The 23340-nt window shown below is 35.3% G+C and overlaps 1 protein-coding gene across 1 annotated transcript in view; it reads left to right on the forward strand.

Moving 5' to 3' along the window:
- Positions 1–8007: 8007 nt before the first annotated feature.
- LOC145662477 (uncharacterized) overlaps positions 8008–23340 on the forward strand; it is a 443342-nt gene continuing 428009 nt past the window's right edge. Inside the window, exon 1 of the mRNA XM_081728083.1 lies at positions 8008–9108. Coding sequence (XP_081584209.1) covers positions 9048–9108 — 61 coding nt within the window. The 5' untranslated portion in view covers positions 8008–9047. The remainder of the gene's footprint in view (positions 9109–23340) is intronic.

Genomic DNA, 23340 nt, shown 5'->3' on the forward strand with positions numbered 1-23340 from the left:
ATACATAAAGACAACTAACTAAACTAAACATGCACCATTTAGTTACATGCATGTTGACGAAAATAACCTAACACATTAGATTTAAAATACATTACTCCCTCGTCGATATATACAGTCGGCTCTATTTAATTTAAAGGGGGTCAAAAATGAGAAAGGTAACACTAGGTCTAATTGACCTGACCAATTGTTTACATAATGATTGCCAAAAATTGATGCCCTGGGGGCACCTTAACGAGGTTTATGGAGGGACCCTTCCCCTGAAAGGGGAAAAGGCCCTAAAACGAACAATAACTAACCCATTCCCCCGCTAGAACTGGTTCAATTTGGAAAAGGGGATAGGAGCCCTTTTAAACTAACTTAAGCTGCCATTATGATTATTCACTTTACAACCATCAAACCTACGTACATGCGATTACTGAATAAATAATAGAAAGTCAGTTTTACTTAATACACGAACAACATGCACTAACAGGTCGTAATTTCCCTAATCCCTACTTGAGTTTAAAATTAAAAAAAAGTAAAGTCACTCTTTCACTGTTGACTATTCTCGATAGGCAGCAAACATGGCTTCCTAGTAAACAGAACTGGAATTTGTTATTTCACTGAATTGCAGCTTCTTTACCAAAATTTGTGGATTTTCCGGGCTCCTATTCCGTTGTAAATCTTTAACTATTGAATTACATTATATGTTACCTTAGTTGTCCTTGGAAATTGGAATTCTTCCCGAAAAATATGTAGCACAAAATTCACAAGCTGCTCCTTGTAAGGTGTCTTCGATTGTTCTGATAATATTGCGCCGAAAAAGCCAGAGGTAGGAGAATTCCTCCAATCAGAACGAAAACTTTAGCCGCGGAAATTACAAAGCAAATAGAAATTTGGCAAATCCAGACATAACCGGATCTGAAAGTGACTATGGACTAGTGAGAGGGGGTGAGGGAAAGATTAGGTACCTGGCCAAAATCTACATTGGTCTGAAATTAAGGAAATTTATATCCAATAACGGAACTATGTTTCGGTATGACGTCAGAATGGTAAACCTTGTAACTATTCAAATTATATATCCGGAAATGGGATTTACACTTAATCAAAATATAAATAAATATATTATACAGTGGGAATATGGTTACTAACGAAACCTTTGGGTTCATTATATTTAATTCGAAGTAGAGAGAGTAAATAAATTGTGTAACTAAACCGAAATTGAATTAAAAAAAAAATTACTAGGTACAGGGTGCGTAAAAAAAAAATTGCCATTACTTTCAACTGTAATGGTACATTACAAAACACAACTAAAATTGACGCATTACACAAATCTTAATTCAGTTTCACTCACAGAATTGACATTTTGATTTGCATGAATAAAATATATGATTATTTTTCATCCATAGTTCGTGATTTCATCACAGTTCAGAGGAACAAGGAATATCTAATGTTTCAGAATTTTCTAATAAAGAATAATTAAAAGGCAACGCTTACTATATAAATCTACAAAAATATAAATAAAATACTTAAATATTTTGTCTCTCAAAACAAATATTTTGGGCCTCCCTAGCCCAGCCAGTGTACCGTAAGTTTCACATTGTAAACTGAATTTGACTTGTTTTATTTAGGCCATAACCGTGACATTTCAAAATGAAAAACAAACGAAACATTTTAGTTACGTTTGATAATATATTCATTAATATTTTAGATCAAAAAGGAACACCAAACTTAGAAATTTCATTTTGTTTCATCACAAAGTACGACAAGAGAAAAAGAAAAAAATAAACATATAGCAAGCCTATTAAGTTCTTTTCATTTTGTTGCATCATATCCACATTAAAAGTACATATATATAGGAACTTATATATCGTATATTATAAAGCAACAAAGCTATATGTGAGTACCAAAAATTGATTTCTTTCATCTTGCGAACGATCTTTTTTTTTCCTCGTCTACTTTCTACGGCTTATGCTTTGAAGATATACTTTGTTTCAGGAAGCCAAAAAGACAGGAGAGGCTTTGATGAAACCCAATCTTTTGAAGAGAATTCACTTGAAACGAGACAATCTCAAAGGAGGGGAAATCCGAGCTTGTCTCTTGTCCCTAAGGATCTTGCGCTTCCTTTTGTGAGGTACCGACTTGCGCTGCACTGGAAGAAACGGAGACATCGTATATACAAGAAAATATAGTTTGCTTTACAATGCATATATACCATACGTTTGGATTAATAAAATAATGCAAATTTGTTATTTATGAAGAGAACGAAACATTATATGTCCATACTGAGGTGTATAGAAGAAATTGAAGATAAAAATGTATAAAAGGATTACAGAGGTTGTTCAGCATACGTTTGGCCGATTTCGTTCCTTTCCCTTCCCGGGCAGAATGGACTCACCCGACCTAGCTCGTGGTGTCCTGCAGTGTTGTGCTGTGGCTTCCTGAGAACGGAGTTGTTTTTCCGCACGGACGATAATAAAGCACAAAACAGGACCACTGATATGAGTGTTGTATTAAATTTGTTTCCAAGTGCGTGGGTTTCCGCTCTGTGACCAAAATGCCATCCAAACTAAGCCGGTTTTGGGAAGGCTATATCGCGGCTCTTTATGACACCCACTTTAGTGTTTCTGTCATTAGAAAGCAGTGCAAGAAGAATGGTTGCAACATCAGTTTAAGTGGAATAAAAAATATTATTAAAAAGCTCCACCATTTGGCTCACCAACGAAGTTGCCTAGGAAGCGGGAATGCACCAAGGCCATCTCCACCATGCAGAGGAAACTTCGCAAAATGGCAATACAAGAAAATCCGCCAACACAGAGGTGTATGGCTAATCGTCTTGACGTGTCTTTGGGGACTGTGAGCCGGACGTTACACCATCAACTCAAAGTAGAAAAAGTCATGAAAGCTCGCGGCCATCTTGTCACGGATGCCCACCAAAAGGAACGAAAGTGTAACGCTCGGAAGCTGTACGAACGGCGTCTGGCAAAACAAAGGTGCATGTACGTCGTAATACTCGATGAAGCATGGATTTACCTTTCTGACTGCGGCAAATCGAGAGCCATCATGTACCGAAAGAAAGGCGCCAAGAACTTCAGAAGGTGGGTCCGTGTCTGTAAAGAATCCTTCCCAAGGTCGTTATTGGCTACTGTTACTGAGGTAAACTGAAGATTCGTAGAGTGGCGAAGAACTACAAAATAAATTCGCATTATTTTCAGGAGCAGATCATGCGGCCGATCTACGATGCATGAGATTCCAACAATGTACGAAAATGACGCCAATCTGGTGCGCATTCACATGGATAAGGCCTCATCGCCTACCTCACGATCGTCCCTCGCATTCTACAGGGACATGGAGGAGGCAAGTGGTATAGAGGTGATACCTTTCAATGAGGTACTTGTTAAATCTCCAGATGCAAATCCTATGGACTATTGTGGATTTGGATTGCTGAAGCGGACTTTGGGAAAACGGCGTGTGACAACTACGGAAGGACTTTGGAAAGCTGTGCAAAGGGAATGGGACAAGATTTCCCTCCCAGTTCTTCAGAGAAACCTCTTACAGTGGAAATTATGCTGTCGGGTAATTGTTAATAACCAAGGGAAACACATCGAGCACTTACGGACCTGGCGCCATGGATTCTTCTAAATTTTTAGGTAAGTCGAAATTGGCCAAATGTAGACTGAACAACCTCTGTACTCATAGTCATTCATAAGAGCCTAATGAGTCGGGCTCTCCCAACAGCTTTTACTACTTTATTAATGTACCTATACTTGTAGTATATTCTAATATTTTGTTCATTGAGCAAAGAAAAATATCTTGTAATTTCTAGTTTTAAATCTCAAGTTAATACCTTTTAGGCTAAAGGAAATGGATTGTTAATGAAAATGAAGAGTATGAAATAATCGGTGGAATGTGGAAGAAGAGGAAACAGGAGAATCTACGAGAAAATCCACGGACATTATAATGTCCATCACAAACTCGTGTGAGCGCTGATCAAACCAGGAACCCTTCGCACCAGAGATAAGTACCCAACACAGAACCACTTAGTTCCCAGAAAAATATGTTTGTTAAGTTGCCTGCTACGTATTTTAATTATAACTTCTCCAAACCAAAACAAATCTAGTCAGACATTCCATGTTTTATGTATGTATTTGCTCTTATGAATAGACCACTAATGTGATCAATGCAAAATGCATATACAAAAAAAAGGTGTGAGGTGAGTCAGTGTAAATGTAGTATCGTTTTGCATTGGCTTATGTCGCAAGCAATCTGAGAAGCAAGCATAAATATGGGTGCAATATGACAGTCGTGGAAGGCCCTAGGTACTTTTGTCAATAGTTCTTATTGACCTCGCATTTTTAGTTGTTCATCTCTTTTACCTTCCTTTCTTGTCTTTTACCCGCTAAAAGGGATTCAAAATGATCAGTAAGTCCATCCCTCAGTTGTAGTTTACATATGAATCATCTCAATATCGTTTATGCTATTTTGTCTTTTTAAAAAATATGTAGCAAAAACTTCAGAAACTTGATGACATCAAATTGATGCTTCCTCAGATTATTACCTGTGTTAGTACAGAATATACTTCCAGAAATCACGATGCTTCAGTAACCAGCAGGATTCGAAACAACAGTGACTGATTTCTTTGCTTCTAAAGACGAGGTGTGATATTAACATGGAATCGAGGAACTAACAGGAAGATGCCTGCCGACAGTCCAAAACAAAGGATTATATTTTGAACATTAACATGTTTTCAATTCACTGTAACAAATATAGGTATGTTATGTACCAGAATATTACAAGACTTATGACTTATTCTTGTAATGAATCAATGAATATGTCTGTATACACTTCCTGTGCGTAACATTTCAACGCGCTAATAAGATGGCAACAAAATTGTATTTTTTTTCTGGAAAGCCATTGTATAATTATTTCGAAATTAAATTTTTATTAAATTTTTGTCCATAATAAAAATACAATCACAGAATATTTCTAAACAAACTACAAATTATTGTATGCCTGGTAATACTACGCAAAAGTAACGTAGCTTACTTGACCATTGGCAGGTTTGACCGGCAATGTTTGTGACCACAATGGCAGCTTAGACCAGTAGTTTGTCTGATTAACCTTGAGCTTTCTACACGATATGACGTATTTGCCATGTGGCTTGTATGCCTGATTTCTCTCATAAACGTGGCTATATTGATCTGTGTCGTATATGACCGGTGGTGGATGCATCTAGTGGCTTCTCTGACCGTTTATGAGATATGGCGTATTTCAAGGCGCCCTAGACAATATTATTTTGCGTGAGGTACCGTTATCACAAGTCACCTAGTGGCATTCCGTTTTCAGCTGTTTAGAAACGCGAAAATAAATGCAAATTTTGAAACTGGCTCGAAATCGAAAGCAGATAAGTGAGTCGTGATAACGGTATCTCATGTAAAATGATATTGTCTAGGGCGCTCTTGTTCCACATTTCGATTATCTTTTATCTATTTGAAGATATCATAATTACTGTAAAATTAGCGGTATTTTAATTTCGCCGGGATGAAGACTCTTAAGGGTACATTCTAGGGGGAGTGTTTCAAAATAATGTCAAAATAGAGTACGTTTTGGATAATTGTCATTACATTTTCAGTAAAATTCTATCCTAACGGGGGAAACCATATCCTAAGGTGGAAGGAGATTCAAATATTTTACATAAAAGTATTCTTTTTTGCGATGAGCGGGCATTTTAGTTAGTTGAATTATAAACATAATGAGTGTAACCTACTAAATCCACAATATTAGGAAAGAATCTTTACAAAAATTGTTAACCATTTAGCAGAGCTGATGCGAAATCTGTTACTGCACATCCATTAGAAGACACTTAACGATTATAATCTAATTGGAGGGAAAAAAGTAAAACTATTCTTTACATTAAAGATGTCATGCATTTATGTTGTAATGTTATGATCCATGACAGCTATTCCATACCCCTAAAATAAGATGGAAACCATGATTATTAATAAGATGAAAAATTTTAATTATTATACGTAATCTATCTGATAAACTATAAAAGTTTTCCCTATATTACCATAATAAGATTGGGTTTATTCTAAAATTTAAGTTATCTTCGCTGGTGATAATAAATTCTACATAAATCTTCATCTATTACGCCAAGAAAGAGTAAACTTAATATGATATAACTGATAATAATCTGTACAATCTCACCATTAATATGTAAAACAAAATGTACATATAGTTACTAGAAATACAGATAAAGGGAACTATTTTTTAATACGAATATCACTGAGTCATGACTAAGATGTTATACTATGTATCAATATTATTAGCAATTCTGCAATGAAACTTAAAATAATTTTAAAAATTCAGGGTGTTAGGACAAGGATATCACGATAAAAGTTTTAGTGAAAATTACCCAAGAAATTGTCGATATTAGGGCATAAAACATTAATAACTAATATAATTCAAGCTCACACAAGAAATTGTCGATATTAGGGTATGATACAGCAATTACTACTATAAATCAAGCTTATACAAAAAACTATCAATATTAAGGTATAAAACAGAAATAATTACTATAATTCAAGTTTACATAAGAAATTATTAATGTTAGAACATAAAAGAGGACTAACTCTATAACTCAAGCTTACACACAAAAAATGTAGATATTAGGGCATAAGGAAAATAACTACTGCAATTCAAGCTTATACAAGAAATTGTTGGTATTAGGGCATAAAACAGGAACAACTACTACAATTCAAGTTATCATGACACAGGTATAGGAAAACCTATACGAGCGTAGTAGACAGTGTAGGTAGTCAAAAAAGAAACAAAATCAGTTATTAAAATTAAAGGTATTAAAGCATGGCTGTTCAAGGAAATTCCTTAAACCTGGTCGATAGTATGTAGAAGTAACTTTAAAATTGTTATTAAAATTCAAGTTAGTTATTATGATTCAAGTTTACTTCGATATAATGTATGGCAGATACTGAGATCATTATTTTTCTCAATTAAAGAGATAGGCCCTAAATACTGTGCATTGCTTGTTGAGTCACGTTGATTTTTGTGTTAAAAAAAATCGCAGCGCATATACTCAAGTACTAGCCAAACTCATATTAAATCCAATAATTTCGGCAAACAAACCTGTCCAGCAGAAAACTATTTGAAAATTAAGTTTTTCAAGCGTGTGTGTAATCGTAAGTTACCACTCATCCAAAGTCAACAATATTTAAATGCTAATCGGCGCTTTCCGTCATGTGAACAGAAGAGTTAAGATAGCGAAGACGTTATAAAATAAGAAAAGATGGAATATATGTATAATTATAAGCTCAAATGTAAAACATCATTACGGGTATGCAACGAAAAAAATACATATATTATAAAGTAAAATGAACGAAGTTGACTAAACTTGAAAGATAATGAGTTACACGCAAAAACTGTTGAGTAAACGTACAGAAAGCACAACAATAAGAATGCACTTTTCTCGTGAAAAGAAAGAAAAAGAAGTTACGATGGAAAAAGGACATTTTCGATTCGCAAAAGAGTCATTAGGATAAACGAGTCTCATATTTGATAATATGAATGTTCTCGTGTTTAGAGAAAAGCAAGCAGAAATTTTGTTTAAAAAGATAAAAAAAAAGAGAGAGAAAACAATGTCATAAAGAAAACAGTTGAAAATTTTTCGTAAGTGAGAAAGAAAGAAAAATATTTTTGGAGAAATTTGTGTAAAAGTACATAGGAAGAGTGAAATTTAACCATCTGACAATATTTTTCCTATTGTGAATGTTTATCTGGTGTGTGAGTGTGTGTGTTTATGTTGTGTTGAACAGAGGAAGGAGAGAGGAATATAGCGAGGTGAAGCATGTGAAAACAAGGGGAAAAAAGGAGAGAAACAAAATAAAGAAAACAGAGTGGAGACAGACAAAGAGATGGAGAAAATAAAAAGTGAGGGGGAAAAAATGAAAGGCTTATTTTGCAAGTGGTAGCTCGCAGCCCCAAACATCACAGAGAGACACACTAGGCTATATCCTTTCTCGCTTCCTTTATCTCCCTATGTACTGAGAATGAGCTCTACGCATGCGCGCTTTTACTCAGTTGCGTGTGATGTGATTCTGAGTCTATGTGAGGAATATATACATGTGTATGCGCGCTATGTGTGTATGTATGGATGTGTGCAACAGAGAAAACTTCTCAAACAAGACCCTGCTGATCCAATACGCGGACCAGTCGCGTGCTTCGTCGTCTCCGAGTTGCGTCACGAATTTTCTCACTCCGTCCGGGTCCGCTGAAATATCTTATACAACAAGCATCATCACACGCTACCAGAACTGCTCTTTAGGTAATTACGCTGCCAGCGCGCCTCGCGTTGTGTTCTAATGTGTTTTTTTTTTTCTAGTGGTGTCATCATAAGATAACAGAAAAAAAAAATAAGAATTTCATCCTTTTAAGGAAATGTCGCAAAAGGAGAAAGAAAAGATCACATGAACGAACGTAACAATTCATACCCGCATACATTTTACTTACGAAGAAAAGTATGAAAAAACTGGAAAAGTAACAAATTGTATAAACTTAATTAAGCAAGTTTTCAGGAACAGATAGCAGGACGTTTCAAAATACATATATGTTAATTCATAACCAAGTAAAATAAATTCATCCTAATTAAACGTCAATTTATATCGAAGACTGTATTATATGTACTTTGATTGAATTGTCCAATGTCAATTGAAAAAAAAAAAGTTATAGTGTAGTGAATATACTAATATTATAAGACCTATATTATAGTACTTTTAATATGATATGATAAAGTATTTTAAAACAAATAATAATTATCACTGCATCAAAACCCATTATATCACGTGCAACTAAAATGGACAAAGACACAATACATGGAATAATTATGAATCTGTGTTTCAATGGCACTGGATTTATTAGCGATTATGTGCATTATTAGTAAAAGTACGTGGAACAATTCTTGAGGATCTGATTTTTTTTTACACAGTTTATGAAGACTTCTAAGTGTCAAGTTATCATCAAGCTAGGAAATTTAGCTTTAAAAAACAGAAAACAAAATGAAAAATTTTCAGGACATTTTCATCGCTGTTATTGTGCTGGTTACCACATTGATAGAAGGTAAGTTTTACTTTTATTTTTTTTTTTATTTATTTATTTCCTATTTAATCAAATTATTTTCATTTCTCTGTTAGGAGAAATATTCTTGCTGTTTTAACTTATATACTAGTAAAATGTTCTTGCCCTTCCGGAATGGGTGGCTAAGGAGGATGCGTTTTATCTGAGTGGTTACGGGTTCGTTCCCCAGTTTAGGGCATTTGCCGCAGACACAAACCCAAATATAGTAGTTTGAATCTCACTTTAAACACGCCATATAGACTCGGAGTTAAAAAAAAAACACGTTAAATTTCCATCAACTATCAAACTAACGATAAGAAAAGTGAGGAGAAGGTATTTCGAACGTAGTAACAAAGAACTGAGCAATCTCTATTCATCTAGACGACAATTTGATTCTCGGTAGTACCATAGAATTTCCAATTTAACGAGAGAATCTGGAAGCTGACAGAACTAAGATGAGGTGATTTGTGGTCTAGAAAAAGCCAGAATTACGTTATTAGAATACCACCATGATAAAGATGTAGTATGAACCCTTCATAAGCTCTGGTTGTGGAGATTATTATTATTATTATTATTATTATTATTATTATTATTATTATTATTATTATTATTATTATTATTATTGATAATAACATGTTAGTAACTTTTCGTACCCGCTTACTGTTATCTTTTACATGTATATATTTAATAGTTGAATATTGTTGTGAATATTTTTACTTCTATGGTAAACTAAGCGTTAAAATATTAATAACAAATAAGCTTTCATATATGCCTATATATTTAACTCAGGGAATGATCAGAATGACACAATGCTAGAAATTCTACTTTGAAGGTACAAATAAGTTTTTAAAACCAAGATGCACATAACTCACACGGCATGAAATGAGAATTCAAATTACTAATGTGTGTCATATAACACATTTTCTTGTATAGCATGAAGAAATACTGTATTTTATTTTAGTCTATGCATAGTGGAATTTGTAAGAGTTTAGGAATGTCATACTAAAATGCGTGTGAAGCACATATGTAACCGTATTAATGAAGCACCAGCACCTGCTTCTACTTTTAAAAGATCATACAACAGTCTGACACACCATAAATTGCATTAGTAATTTTTTTCGTAGAATATAAATTAGTTGCAAATATTATTACAAATTGTCTTAATGTATTATTTTAGTAATATAATCTAGTATTTTTGCTATCTTGTTCTCACGGATTAATTTCCATAAATTTTGTTTTCTTAGTAACCTAAGAAAGAGAAGTCCAATAGAATGCACTTTCGTTTTCAGTTTTCTCTATTGTTGTCAGCAGAAGTCTAGTTTTTTTGCAAGAGTTTGGCCTTCTATCAGGGGTGAGGTTTTATGACATGTCTTTTGGGGGATTATTGTAGTTAGGCATTAAGATAAGCATACACCAAGACGAAGCTTCTTCAGTTTCTCGTCAATTAAATAGTTTGTTACCTGATTTAATTGCATTGGTGTAAAAGTTGTACGCTTACGCGCAAACAAAGGGTAGGTGAACTTTGGCAATAAACCATTTGGCGCGAAAAGAAACTAAGAAAAATTTACGTAACGATGAACTTCACATTATCTTCTCAATAACTTTATCATATAAGTCCGAATATATATATTTGTAACCAGCCCCGAAACCAGCCGCAGATTTTGGGGGGAGCATGAATATGTTAGTGGGAAGAATTCATCAAAAATTCTCTTACAAATAACTAAATTGTGTTTTTTGTATTGAGGTTTGGAGAGGCAACGAAAAGTTTAAGGGAGCCAGGCCCCCTAGCTCCCTCTAGTTGCGGGCCTGCTTGTAACAAACTGAAAACATGTAAAAATATACGGATCACGCCACTATTACAAGAGATGTATAGCATCCTAAACGGAAGACACCTTTAGGATAACCAAGAAAAAGATATGAGAACAATATAAAACATAGTTTTAAAAATGTAATTAAAAATAAGAATAATTGGGTTAAGTAGTTGCAAGGTAGGATCCAGTTGATATTTCTTCTTCTGCGGTGATGACACTTCAAGTCTGTTAAACTATAAAATTAGTTAGTTATCTAATCTAATACCACATGAAATAGTTTACTTTGATTGGTAAATTCTTTCAAAAATTGTGTATAGAATGGGAAGAGTGTACTTTTGAATCACACTATATCTGCATAATGGATAATTAAATTGGATAATTCTTGGATAATTAAAATATTTTCTTTGATGAATTTTCTCTCATACAGAGAAATTATCAGTATCAGCATCTTTGACAAATGTTCCATTTCTATTACCAGAGTAGAATTAATGATGATGATGCAATATTTTGAGACAATTAAGGAAGTTACTTTGCGTTACATATAAAGAAGAGCTTTGATTAGAACACCTGATTTTTTAAAAAAGATGTTTGATTCCCAAAAGTGGGTTAGCCTTTAGTTGAATACGCCTTCCTTATGATAGGTATGACGATATCATGGAATGGGCACTTGCAGTTGAAAAAAAGGTGATTAAAGAAAACTATACTTTGCTCTTTTCGTTACCATTTCGTAATCAGATATACCATCTCTTCAGCAAAAATGTTGATATTGTGTACTTTATAATATTTTTAGAAGCTTTGGCATTTTATTTTAATTTTACGGGAAATAGTATTTATAATATTCCTAGCAGCAATAGGAGTCGAACATGTAGTATCTGTTTTCCTATATTGGGATAGAGGATATCGTACATTTGAGACTTCCTCCTGACTACTTAAGACAGAGTTGTGAATGCAAGGACTTACGGTTGATTAATTAGCGCTGTAATTCGTCTTGGTACAATACTCAAAAACTTAAGAATATAATATGTTACGCTGATTAAGCGTGATGGACCACAGTCTACTTACTCAAATACTTACAGCTCTTGACTGTCTCTCAGCTTTACGTACTGATTGACGGAACTTCCTTTACAAATAGGACTGTACCATCTGCAGTGTTGATACCTGAGCCTTAAGGCAAGTTCACCTCACCGCTGAAGCATCAGGATACCGAATCCCAAGGTATGAGCTTAGTTTGGCCGAAGTCAAATCAGATCTGGAATCCTCGGCAATTGCCAAGGGTGCTTGATATATCTCGGATCCAGGCTACCTTAGATCGTTTAAACTTCGTGCTGGAGTGCCACATACAGTGGTAAAGGACAAGCTAGCCAACTACCTAATATAGCCCTATGTGGCAATTGGTAGGGAGCACCTATCAACCAACTCAAATGCCGAAGTAGCCTTTATAAAAGAAGTAAAATTATAGGGACTGTAAGGTCGAAACTGTATGGAAAATGACGGTAAATTATTGATTAGCCATCATTGATTCACTGAATTTTTAGACTTCCAAACTATCTGTGCATAGGTGTCGGAAACCTTATAGAACGGCTTTGTCTGTCTGTTCCTCGACAGGTATCAGAGCTAAAACGGTAAGATTTATCGAGAATCAGTTGTTTGTAATCGATTCAGCATCCCAAGAATAGATTCCATCTCGCCGATTGACCCTCTATTTAAACTGAAAGTGGTTTAAAACCATTTCCGGTTTCAATATTTATCTCCATAGAACAAATTGTTATTAGATAGCGGTTTTCTGCAAACGACTCAGAGTGTCAAGAGAACATACTATCACTCTACCAAAACCGGAAGTGATTGAAAGTTCAGTTTCAGTACTACTTCCAGTTTCAGTAATGATTTTCATAGATCAATTACGGTATTAGATATTGAGATTTTTTTTTTACAATCTATTTCGCTTCTCAATAGTAGGTTCTATCTCATCCTTTAACCATCTATTCAACCCAGAAGTGGTTCAAATTTATCATTTCTAGTTTCAACCTTTATCACCATAGAACAAAAGCAATAAAGTATAGCGAGTAATGGCTTGATGATATGGATTCATCTTCTGAGGAACACGTTCTATCTTTGATCTTATTAATGTATTGCAACCACTAGTTATAGAAGTACTACTTCAAGTCTAAGAATTGAATTCTCATAGTTTGGGAGTCTAAGATAGTTTCACACTGTGAATCGAAACTCACTTGTTTAACTTTATTTATTTATTTTATTATTAAGTCCCAGGACTAGCATTTCAATTACGCAAGACGAACCAAGTATGCTGTTAAAGAGAAAAATCGGTGGTGAATGGAAATATAGTGTGCAAGAAAAGTTACAGAAACATAGCATTCATTAGACAAAAACAAAAACAAAAACAAAAAATAAATAAATAAATGAACACAAAAACGTGTAAGATTTGGATAACACTGAAACTTTCCCCAATGGACACCTCTCAATAGATGGCACGTGCATAATACGAACAAACTTGATTGTCTAAAAATAGATGTATTATGAAAGAGAACCCTTGCTTCTTAAAAGCAAACGACTGATAAGACAGCTTCGATCTGATCTGCATGAAAGCGTCCAGCATTCTCGAATCATTTATAAGTATCAATGCTAAAATGAAATTAAATATTTCAGTTTAACCCTTAGCGTACCAAACCTAAATCGTCAACGTTGTTTTACCAAGTTGGGGGTCTTCTAGGGACCCCAAGTATTATTTTATTTTTTCAACTTATTTTTTTTTGGACTTTCTTTTTTAAACGAACGTATCATTGATCTAATTATCTAGGAGATATCCCAAAAGGATGCAGGGCACATATAAAAATCGAGAATAAATTGGTTCCTATAGTTGCATCAGTATCGCCAAATATCATCCTCTGGGGTCCCTAAGGGACTCCGCTTGGTGTATTAAGGGTTAATGTGGCATGATTATGTCTGTTAGGGATACGGACAAAATCTCGCGGCCGAAACATCGCCGCCCAAAATCTCGCCGGCCAAAACCTCGCGTGGCCAAAACCTCGCCGCCCAAAACCTCGCGGGACAAAATCTCGCCGGGCCAAAACCTCGCGTGGCCAAAACCTCGCCGCCCAAAACCCCGCGGGACAAAATCTCGCCGGGCCAAAACCTCGCGTTGCCAAAACCTCGCCGCCCAAAATCTCGCCGGGCCAAAACCTCGTCGCGAATGAAACTTTTCTTTAAAATTTATCCAATGAGTTTCTTAATATGCAATTCCACATTACAAATAATAATAATAATAATAATAATAATAATAATAATAATAATAATAATAATAATAATAATAATAATAATAATAATAATAATAATAATAATAATAATAATAAGAAGAAGAAGAAGAAGAAGAAGAAGAAGAAGAAAAAGAAGAAGAAGATACAAAAAACATCGTGTGCATGGGCTTTCTCGGGTTATTCCCGTTTCCTTCCACTTTCTTTATTCGATCATTTCCTTCATCCTGGTCATCTACGTCTCCTTTAACCTACAGGACATAATCAAGGGACGTTGTAAAAACTCATATATTATTTCATACTTTCATAAATATTATTAGATTTTTGTTGAAATTTTAAGTTTTTGGATGCTCCAAAGTTCACTAAACTAACCCCGTTAGTTGTCATTGCTTTCCTTACGCAGACTTTCTTTCCCTATAACCAGTTTAAAAACATCCTGTCGCCCTATCTTCACATTGAAATCCTCTAATACAGAAATAGAATTTTCATATGGCATCGCGAGACTTGGTCAAATACCCGTGATACTTTTTCTGAAACAGCGTCTTTTATACCGTCATCCTTATCATCTGTTGGAACATTTACATTTTGGGGATGGCGATATTTTGGGGGGCGAGGTTTTGGCAAGGCGAGGTTTTGGCCCGGCGAGATTTTGGCCCGCGAGGTTTTGGCCAGGCGAGGTTTTGGCCCCGCGAGATTTTGGCCCGCGAGGTTTTGGGCGGCGAGGTTTTGGCCAGGCGGGGTTTTGGCCCGGCGAGATTTTGGCCCGCGAGGTTTTGGGCGGCGAGGTTTTGGCCAGGCGAGGTTTCGGCCCGGCGAGATTTTGGGCCGCGAGGTTTTGGGAGGCGAGGTTTTGGCCAGGCGAGGTTTTGGTCCGCGAGGTTGTCGCCGCGAGGTTCTGGCCGCGAGGTTTTGTACCCAAACCTGTCTGTTATCCTAAGGGAGACGGATGATTAAGGCAAGTGAATGAAGATGGAAGAATTTGTGGAATGAGAATGTTTGAGGGAACGAAAGTAAACCGAAAAAGTCAACGGACACGATGTTGTCAACCACAAACTTGCTTGGACATGAATCAAACCAGGGACCCCACGCACAAAGGGTAAGCACTCTACCACTGAGCCACAGTGTCCGCCATCAATACTGAATCAGCCTGAAACGAGCAATGACATCACAAGATGATTTGCAACAGAATATTTATTTATTTCTCTCCTTATACACGGAAACTTGATTGATATGTTTGATATATATATATATATATATATATATATATATATATATATATATATATATATAGTATTACGGAATACATTTCATTACATTCTGCAATTGCGTTTTACTTTTGTTCTAATACTTTTTAAAGATAATTATTTAATCATCATGAATATGCCACTCACTTGGCGCTGATTAAAATAAAGTGGAGGTCATATGTATAATGTAAGTATGTACACGATATGCTTTTCCCCTCAAGCTTCATTGCATGACGCACTGTTGTATCAGAGAGATACTTAGAACTGTTCGATTCTTGCTTCACCCGTAGCACAGTAGCTCTCAGATTTCTAAGTTGAAAACAACTTAAATTCGAACTTCGTTTCCGACAAACAAACAGCTAGGACGTTTATTCTTAAATTCAGGAGTAGTATATTTTAATAAGTCGCGATGGTCAAGTTGGTGCAGTAGTAAATCGCTTACCTTTGGTGCGTGAAGTCAATAGTTCGACTCCCGGCCAAGTAAGATTGTGGAGGACAACATCGTGTCCATGGGTTTTCTCGGAGTATTCCCGTTTCCTCCCACCAATTCTTACATCGTCATTCACTTCTTTCTAATCATTCGTCTTCCTTAGCCTAAGTGGCATAATTGTGAACGTCAAGCTGACAGATTACATTTCATTTGTTCAATAAGTCGCTAAAAGTACGATTTACTTCAAATTTAAGATTAAAATTAAACCAAGTGACACAAAGGCTCTGCTAATACCAGAAAAATTATAATCAAAATTGATTTCTTTGTTTCTCTATCCTTGTATAGTTTAATATGTCTGCAGCATTGTCACTTCTTTATTTTATATGTAATAAGTTTCATTTTCACTTTTCATGTTTTATTTTCTTTGTATTGTTCTATATGTCTGTAACTCTTTAACGTTGCCTAAATGTGTATATACTTTTTATTCTCGTTGTAAAAAAAAAAAAAAGACAAAAACTCTATTATGAGATCCGATTGTAAAAGAAAAAATGTAAATGGTTGAGTGGAAGAAAAGGTTATGCCATTTTAAATAAGAAATAATTAAATAAATAAATAAATATTATTTTCAATAATTCATCATTTCATATAAAGTACAATAATTGAAAAAAATCGAATGCATCAATTTACGCACTTTTTTTTTTTAAATATTATATACCTGTAGAGTAGCAAATGATCCGCAATGAATAACAAATGTTACGAACCATGGAAAGATATAATAAATATCGACAAAAACATAATAAATATCTTATTACTTTTGGATAACGCGTCTCTTTAACTGCTCTTTGTGGTTCCCTCACAAGTTTAGTTCGGCAATAAGCAGTGGCGAATTTAGAAAGTAAAAACTGGAGGCGGCAGCCAGAACGAAAACTATGATAGTCATATCATCATGAGTTTCCTCTAAACTTTCAAAAATATATAAATAATAGCTTAAATTATTTTTTTCACTGAAATAACTGGGGGCATAGGCTCCCCGGCCAGAGGCTAAATCCGCCACTTGTAACAAGTCTGCATTATTTCTTATGTGGGACAAAAAAAAAAAAATCCAATGTTTAAAATCATGGGCATGGATTCTTTTCTTGTATAAGCAATTTCTCTTTGCTTGAAAGGAAACGCTATTGGCTACTACAGCATTTTGTAGTCATTTCACACATTGTTTTTCCTCCACTGACTTGGAGAAATAATAGTTACGTGGAATTCCTATTTGAATAAAAAAATACTTGTGGATTATCGTATTATATTATTATTGTATTCAAGTATTATAATAATAGGTTGTAGGCCTATGTCCGGCTTTATCTCTCTAATAAATTCGGAAGTTGTAAAAGTTTGCTAGAACTTGCGCTCTTAATTCTGGTTCCCTTATAACGAAAACAAAGAAAAGCGAAAAGTATTATTATTTTATTATATCGATTTAACTTCCTAAGAAGAGTTATTGCAACCTGAAGCAATAGGTTTACCTTTTTTGGTTTTGCTATTGAAGCCTAATAATTTGAAAATCTACACTATTTTCATTGACAATGTGAAAGCGTAAGTCACTTGTTTATTAAAATTGACTTTTCGTATGAAATGCAAGTGTTGCGTAAGACTATTGTATAGTATTTCACTTTATATTACAAGCAGGGGTAAAAGTGAGGGGGGACGGGGTACGCGGTCCCGCTTTGAAAAAATATGTACGCCGTCCCCCAAGTTCCTAAAAAAATTACAATGGGCAAAGATACCCAGGGGGATGGCATTACGTCATGCCCCTACCTACCCCTCCCCGCCGTCCCCCTACCTTTTCAGAACCACTTTTACCCCTGATTACAAGAAAATAAGATTATCATGTTAGAAGAAAGTACAAACATAAAAGGTAACATAATGCAGTTATAAATCCGTTTACTATTAAAATTATTTCTTCATTTTGACCGGATGTATCTCCTTTATTTCCAAAACGAATTCCTTAAGTTGCAGGGTTTTGGTACGCTATTAAATTCCTCATTCACTGCGTGTTTACTTGTCGCAATATAGAAGCTTTCACATTGGTCTTCCACTAACCTTTTATTTTGATCTATCATTTGTTCATTTTGAAATCGACCATTAGTTATAACTCTCTCCATTTCTCCCTCTCTCTTGTCTTCTGGCACACTTTCTATCACATTCCTAATAAAACAAATTTTCCTCAAAAATTACGTTAACCAATTTACGTTCCTCCTCATCTTAGCTACGTATTGCCGTTGTTAGTCATATCGTCTCAACTTTAAGTAACATTTTCTTTATTGCAATAACATTTCAGCCATCTAAGTTTCAACATTCTTCTCCATATTCACATTTTAATTTCTTCCAATTATTTTTGCATCGCTATTTTATGATGATTCTGTATTTGTCTCGAATTATTTGATGAATCATTTCTGTATCACATCATATCTGTATCACTATACTTTGATATTCCATATTTTGAGAAATCTATCTGCTCAGAAAAATATATCACTTGCGTATGAAACAATTTCGTGCTATGTTCTGTCAAAATCTATAGATTGCATACTGTCCTTGTATTGCTATTATTTTTTTTTAACTTCCAAATTATGTTATGTAAAAGTACCGGTATTGGAAATCATAAGAACACCTATATCCGTTTGTAGACAGGCATCAACACTAGAACAGTAAGAGACATTCGGCGTCTTAAAAATAGATTTCATCTCAACCACTTAATTTTCTATTCACACCGAAAGTGGTGGAAATTAACCAATTTGAGTTTCAACATTGATCGTCATAGAGGAAAAAAATGATAGCAGGAAGCGATATTTTGAAATTGATTAAGTGCTCCAAGAGTGGACTCTGTCTTCTTTAGTAACTATTTATTCAAAACCGGAAGTAGTAGAAATCAACTGTTTCCGAGAATGAAATGAAATCTTTCAGTTTAACGTCCCACGTTTATGTCCTTTTTTTAGGTTAAGGGGATGATCAATGAATGATGATTGAAGAATTGGTGGAATGAGAATGTGGAAGAAAAACGAGTAACCCCATGGACATAGTGTTGTCCACCATAAATTCGTTTGTCCGGGGATCGAACCAAGAACCCCACGTACCAGAAATAAGCGCTCTATTACTGAGCAGCCGTGTCCCCTTTCGAATCCCAAAACAAGCTTTAGTTCTCTACTGAATCTAGAAATTACTAATAACAGGAACAACTCCCAGTTTCAATATTGATTCCTGCATAGCAGGACCGTATCCAGGGGGATCTAGGGGGTCCGCCCTCTAAATTTTTTCTGGCCCCCTCTAAAATTTTCACAGTAGGTTTTCAAATGAACTATAATATGGTGAACTATAATGTTTTTGGATCGGCACGCCCTAACTCTGAACGCCCCCCCCCCTACATTTTCGGGGTGGCTACGGGCCTGCTGTATACTGTAGTAATAATTTATGAGATACCAGAAATTATTTTAGAATTCAGTGTCAGGTAAATTGGTTCCAGCTCCAATATATGCTCTCTATTTCACCCGGATCTACTACTTCCTGTTCCAATATTGAGCTGAGTGGAATTGACTTTTGAGTTTAACGTCCCTTTCAGCAGCCAGACAGAACTTACCGATTAACGTGGAATCCGAACCACATGAGCTCCCGCCGGGAATCGAACGCGGGTCTCTCACGCCAAAGACACGTACCCTAACCGCTTAACCACGAAGGAGTTCGGTTCCAATATTGAATTCGTATGTTTGAAAATCTATCGTAGTATTATATGGAACGAAACTTATCAATAGTTCTTTTCTTACTTTTTTTTTTAAAATCTATATAAAAATGAAACTGAGTATGCTTGTTTCTTCATATCTCTTGAACCATCTGATCGATCTCGATCATATTTGCCACATCGATGAGATTCAGGCCTGGGATTGATTTTATCATTTCATTTTGACACTCAAACTTAGGGGTGGGCAGGGGAGGGGATATATAACAATAAATAACAGTGAAGGTGATTACGTTTGTGACTTAATAACTCTTGAACCACCTGACCGATCTGTATCGAATTTTCAGTATAGATAAGGTTCGGACCTGGGGTAGTTTCTATCATTTCATTTTGACGGTGCAACTTAGAGGAGGGGGAAGTCACAAAGATATTTAAAAATGATCGAAAATGTGCGATATTAGAGTCGAATCCATAGTTTTCAGAGTCGCTAAGAAGAACAGTGACACTTCCGATGCAGTTTAAACCCAAATTCAGCCTTTTATGTCCAAAATGAATATCCCCGAGCGAAGAACGGGTATTCTGCCAGTAAAGATTAAATTAAAGATGACAAATAGTAGATCCAAACTCATCCCTTCAGATCCCTTCTTCTTTCCTTCTTTCCAGTTTCTTTTTCTTTTGGTATAGCTTGAGGCAGCGGTGGCTCAGTGGTAGAGCGTTCACCTCTGGTGCTTGGGATCCCGGGTTCGATCCCAGCCCCAGCCAAGTAAACTTTGTGGTGGACAAACACCGTGTACGTGGGTTTTATCGGGGTTTTCCCGTTTCCTCCCACTTTCTTTATTCCACCATTTCATTCATTACTCATCATCACCGTCTCCTTTAGTCTAACCGGCATAACTGTGGGACGTAAAACTCAAAGATTTCATTTCATTTCATTTTTGGTATAGCTTGAAATGTTAAATTATGTTGCATCTATAATCATATATAACGGTGCTTCCATCTCTCTCACATTTTTGCTTTTCCCCATTAGAGCATTAACTGCGAAAGATAGCACTTTTCGAATGTAAGCTGTTTCATTATAGATACCACGTTCTATTCTTTACCAAGCAATGTGTTAATAAATTGAATATAATAATGAAGATATTGTAATGAAATTTGAAATGAACCAAAACAATAGTACGTGAGAAATGTAATGGAAACAGTGTTCGACCAAGAGATGAAATTTTTTTAACATCGGAAGAAAACATACAGGTGCATAGAAATGAAGGTAATTAGAGTTGAATTACTGTACATCTTTTTATGTACAGTAGTACTAGTACTAGTAGTAGTAATATAAGGTGTTGATTACAACGTTCAATGTTCGTTACAGCAGAAAAAACAATTAAAATTTAAAATTATTGCGTTCTGACTTTGCTAAAGATTTTAAATTTTAAATGTAACTGAAATATTTCACGCGATATCTATATATTTATGAAAAAAATCACAAAGAAATCAAGAGACAAGAGCTCCGAAACATATATTTCTTTCTCGGTTACACTTTTATAATAAAGAGCACCAATAATGGTATATTATCTAGACTGATAAGCATATGTTTGGGTATATGTGTATGTATTTAAACTACGCGATATCTATGAGTATCTATGAGCATAAATATAAATATTTATATAATCAAGAACAATAGATATCAATTTATGTTGTACGACTTACTCGTTAGTTGGTTCATTCTTTTGGGAGGAGAAAGCAATCATATAAAAGCCATTTAAACTGCACATAATGCCCTCGAAAGACATCTAAAATCAGAGCTATTAATATAAAACTGAAGCACTAATATTGCCCATGATGACAAATACCTAATCTGTGAATAAACACTAGCATCCAGGAATAAGCTCTTTTTAAGGGACTCTATAGAAACCAGGATGATCGGGGCAATCGCCCCCCCCCCAGAAGAGAAAAATTTTCTTATTATATATATATATATATATATAAATAAAACCCATCCCAAAGTTTCGAGCCCTTAAAAGTAGCAGTATGACGACCCACCGCCCCCCCCCCCCAGAAATCGGTCCTGGATCCGCCCCTGATAGAAACTAAGGTAGGTTGCTTGACATTTGTGAGTCACATGCTCCATTGCACATTATCCTGAAAACCACGTCATAAACGCTAGCACTTCGATATCCTGACCCTAAAGTATAAGTTACTGTACGTTACAAAACTCATATCATCTTCCAAAGTTATGCGTTTGCAACGTTTTGACAGTACAAGCAATATAGGGTCTAGTTCTGGTAACGTATCTTAGAATTTCATCCCTCATTGATGCAGCGACAACCTGAACCTTTCGCATCATTGTCAATTGAGTGAAGAGGAATCACCTTGTACCGTATATTTCAGCAGAATGAAATCGTATGACGTATTTCTCATATCAGCATGACTAAAATTAAGATATTTCTAAATAACAGTTCTTACAAATAAAACTCGAAGTGATAAGACTGTCATGCTTGATGCCGCTTACTTATTTTTAGAAGTCATTTCTGTATTAATCGACACATTGGCATGAAATATCATTTAAGAATTTCTGGCAATTTGAGGTTGCTTAGTGATCAAAACATTTCAACTCTGCTTACAAAGCAATGGCGTTAATTCCTATTTATTCAAAATGTGTATATTGTCATCTTATTTCTTACACTGAGTTGAGTCCAGCTCAAATACCGTTAAGATATCTTTAATACCTTTCAAATTATTAACAATATAACGAATAAAATGGCAAGTGAAAATTCCTGTATTCACGATTTGTAGTTCGTATGCGTTTCGTCTAAAATAATATTTCCGCTCAGCAAATTTCATAATTTTGTGGGGACGTAGCAGTAGTCCTAAACTGCAGAATTCCTAAACATCAACCAGGTGCATAAATCCTAAAAGTTTATAGTTTTGAAAATACATAAGTCCCAAACTACAGAAGCCCTAAAATTTGGGATTTGTGCCCATACGTAGTTTAGGACTTATACGAACGTTACCCAATTTTGTAAACGACTCTGCAAGAAATGTCGTTAACTTAAATTTTAAGAAAGTTCTTTCCCGACTTGTATTCAAGAGACTTCTATTCATGGACTCTATTCAAATTGTTTTTATTTACTCGATGCTCAAAATATGTCTGCAATTTATATAGGTACTTATTCGAAGCACACTGTACTATCAACAAAAGTAGGATATATTATGCCGTGATCGGATATAGGTAACCATCCACTAACCTCTGGTAGATTTACATTCCGTTCGAGAATGACACAGGGCATTCTCTGTTAACCAACTGATGTAGATTGATGTGTCCCTTTAACCTAAATGTCTCGTCGCACGGCTATTATACTAAACAAGTAAAAATGTAACTTATCATGTGTACACCTCGTGAAGAATTTTGGTTTATAAGGCGTGATATTTTCTCAATTAACATTGAAAGTAGAAATGGTAAATATTTTTGCCACTTCCGGCTTTAGGGGAGAGATTAGAGTGCAGATGAAGTACATATATTCTTTTCTCGATATTTATTCCCATTTCTACTCTATAGTGACCAAGGTTAAATAAATCAACAACCACTTCTGATTTGAACAGAGGGCTAAGAGAAGAGGTAGTATCTATTCTTAGAATGCTAAATTGATTCAAAAAGGGCCCTATCCAATCGATAAGAATTAAGATACAACCAGGGACGTGCCGTGGGGGGGGGCGAACGGGGCGACGGCCCCTAGTGCCGAAGTAAGGGAGCGAAAAATTCGGGAGA

The sequence above is a fragment of the Thermobia domestica genome, chromosome 10 (assembly GCF_964235325.1).
Source record: "Thermobia domestica chromosome 10, izTheDome1.hap1.1, whole genome shotgun sequence".
NCBI lineage: Eukaryota > Metazoa > Arthropoda > Insecta > Zygentoma > Lepismatidae > Thermobia > Thermobia domestica.